The 2,031-nt window shown below is 35.3% G+C and overlaps 1 protein-coding gene across 1 annotated transcript in view; it reads left to right on the top strand.

Annotated features, from left to right (window-relative positions):
- The window catches only part of LOC122063331 (isoamylase 3, chloroplastic), a 52,582-nt gene that overhangs the window by 22,003 nt on the left and 28,548 nt on the right, over positions 1-2,031 (top strand). The window contains exons 6-7 of the mRNA XM_042627052.1: positions 519-623; positions 1,085-1,261. Of these exons, the coding sequence (XP_042482986.1) occupies positions 519-623; positions 1,085-1,261 (282 nt within the window). The remainder of the gene's footprint in view (positions 1-518; positions 624-1,084; positions 1,262-2,031) is intronic.

Below are 2,031 nucleotides of genomic sequence, written 5' to 3'. Positions count from 1 at the left end.
CAATTTACTGTTTATGCATAATACATGTTATATATAACTTTTTTTAACTATTTTTTTATGCAAATGTATATAAAAAAGTGTTTCCTATCCATTTATGTGCGTATCTTTAGCGTATCTTAGCGTATCTCCGATACGATACGATACCCTCCGATACGTATCTTAATTTTGGCCGACCGATACGACGACCGATACCGATACTTTAATCCTTGCTCATATCCCAGTGATAAATGGCAAATATTACTTCGCCTTTTGGTTTCAATATTATGAAACAGGGTGATAATTTTTCTTAATGCTTATCTTTATAACTTAGGAGTTCTTTTTGTATGTGTGCTTCTGATGAAGTCAGCTTTCAATTGATACTATATATTATTTATGATTGTCACTTAAGTAGTCAAGTAAACATTTTAGATTTTGGGTAGTTGTGTAAGTTTCTAGTGTTAGTGCCTAAGATGTGTGTATCTTTGGTGCATCTTGTTATAATCCAGTTTCATTTTATTTTATTTTATTTTTTATTGCAGAAAGATTTAGTTATATATGAAATGAATGTTCGTGCATTTACTGCTGATGAATCGAGTGGGCTGGATCCTGGCATACGTGGTAGCTACCTTGGTGTGATTGAGAAGGTAATGCCTTGTTAACTGAAGTGAATGTTTCTGCAAATTAAAAGAAAAAGATGCGAGATTCTTGTTGTTTAGTGAGGTGATGGTGGGGTCTAAGATCCTAGAATTATATGAAAAGAACTGCAACTGCTTACATCATTAGCAAGTGAAGGTTCTTTCCAAAACATGGTACATATTTAGGCTACGTTAAGTTCATTTGTTGTGGAGACTACTTGTGGTGCATGGTTCACCTAATATAAAACTCAACCAGCATCTTATGATTGATCTGGGTTGTCAAGATTTGGTGTTTTTAATAAAATAGAAAATCGGAGTTGATGGTTTTTCAATTATCATATCCACAAACATTATGAGCTTGTTAGTTAATATTACAATAAAGGGAGTTATGATCTTCTACTAAGATGGCATTCAGTATTTAATTTTTCTTAGCCATCAAGATAACTTTGACATTATCTTTCCTCTTGAAGATTCCGCATCTTCTAGAGCTTGGCATCAATGCAGTGGAACTGTTGCCTGTTTTTGAGTTTGATGAGTTGGAGTTCCAAAGGCGTCCAAACCCCAGAGATCACATGGTACGTTTCAATCATTTACCTTCATATGGGTTCATTATGTGGATAAAATGTGCATTTGGGATTTTCCTTTGTGTGGGTTCTTTATGTGGATAAAATGTGTATTGAGGTGGTTGATGTTTATTCTTCGTGTACCTTTTATTGGATTCTTGTATCTATTTATATGTTAACTTGAGTGATGAATGACGATAGTCTTGATATTCAAGGTAATCTTAACTTAAGAAGCAAAAATTAATGAAATGGGAAGATGTTGATCATAGAATTGAAGCTGGGGCGTGGGAAGTGGAGAGGTGCTAGAAAACAGCAAATAAGTTGAAATTAGCACGAAGTTGTGATGCAATGGAATTTGTGAAAACAAAGTTTTCCTAGGATGGAAACCTAGAAAACATCAATTAAGTGTGAGAGAAGTTCCAAATGAAAGGTCCTACTTTGACTAAAAGCATAGTTGTCAAGGCGTTGCTAGAGGTGCCAAGGTACTTTCTGACTCCCTGGGCATTCAGTTGCCTTATTGACTGCAAAAAGTGCCTACCTAGGTTGTCCAGGCATAGCCTTGTGCCCGCCATTTAGAAAAATGGTTTTTTTTTTTTTTTTTTAATAATTTTTTAATGTTACAAACAGTGGGTTCATTTTGAGGTTTCTTACACTTTAGTGTATGATAAATATCTCATAACTCTTATTCTTCTAACAAGTAAACAAATAAACATAAACAAAGAGGGGACTTGGAGCTGCTATTGACTGTTATTGGGACCCATATAACAAGGGAGAAGGGAGGTGGAACTTGCTCGACTTTTGATTATTTGCAGGTTCCCAGACCCACAGTGGCTGAAGCCTCGTGCACTGGGTAC

This window comes from Macadamia integrifolia, chromosome 2 (assembly GCF_013358625.1).
Source record: "Macadamia integrifolia cultivar HAES 741 chromosome 2, SCU_Mint_v3, whole genome shotgun sequence".
NCBI classification, from domain to species: domain Eukaryota; kingdom Viridiplantae; phylum Streptophyta; class Magnoliopsida; order Proteales; family Proteaceae; genus Macadamia; species Macadamia integrifolia.
This window is presented reverse-complemented; position numbering and strand designations above follow the sequence as displayed.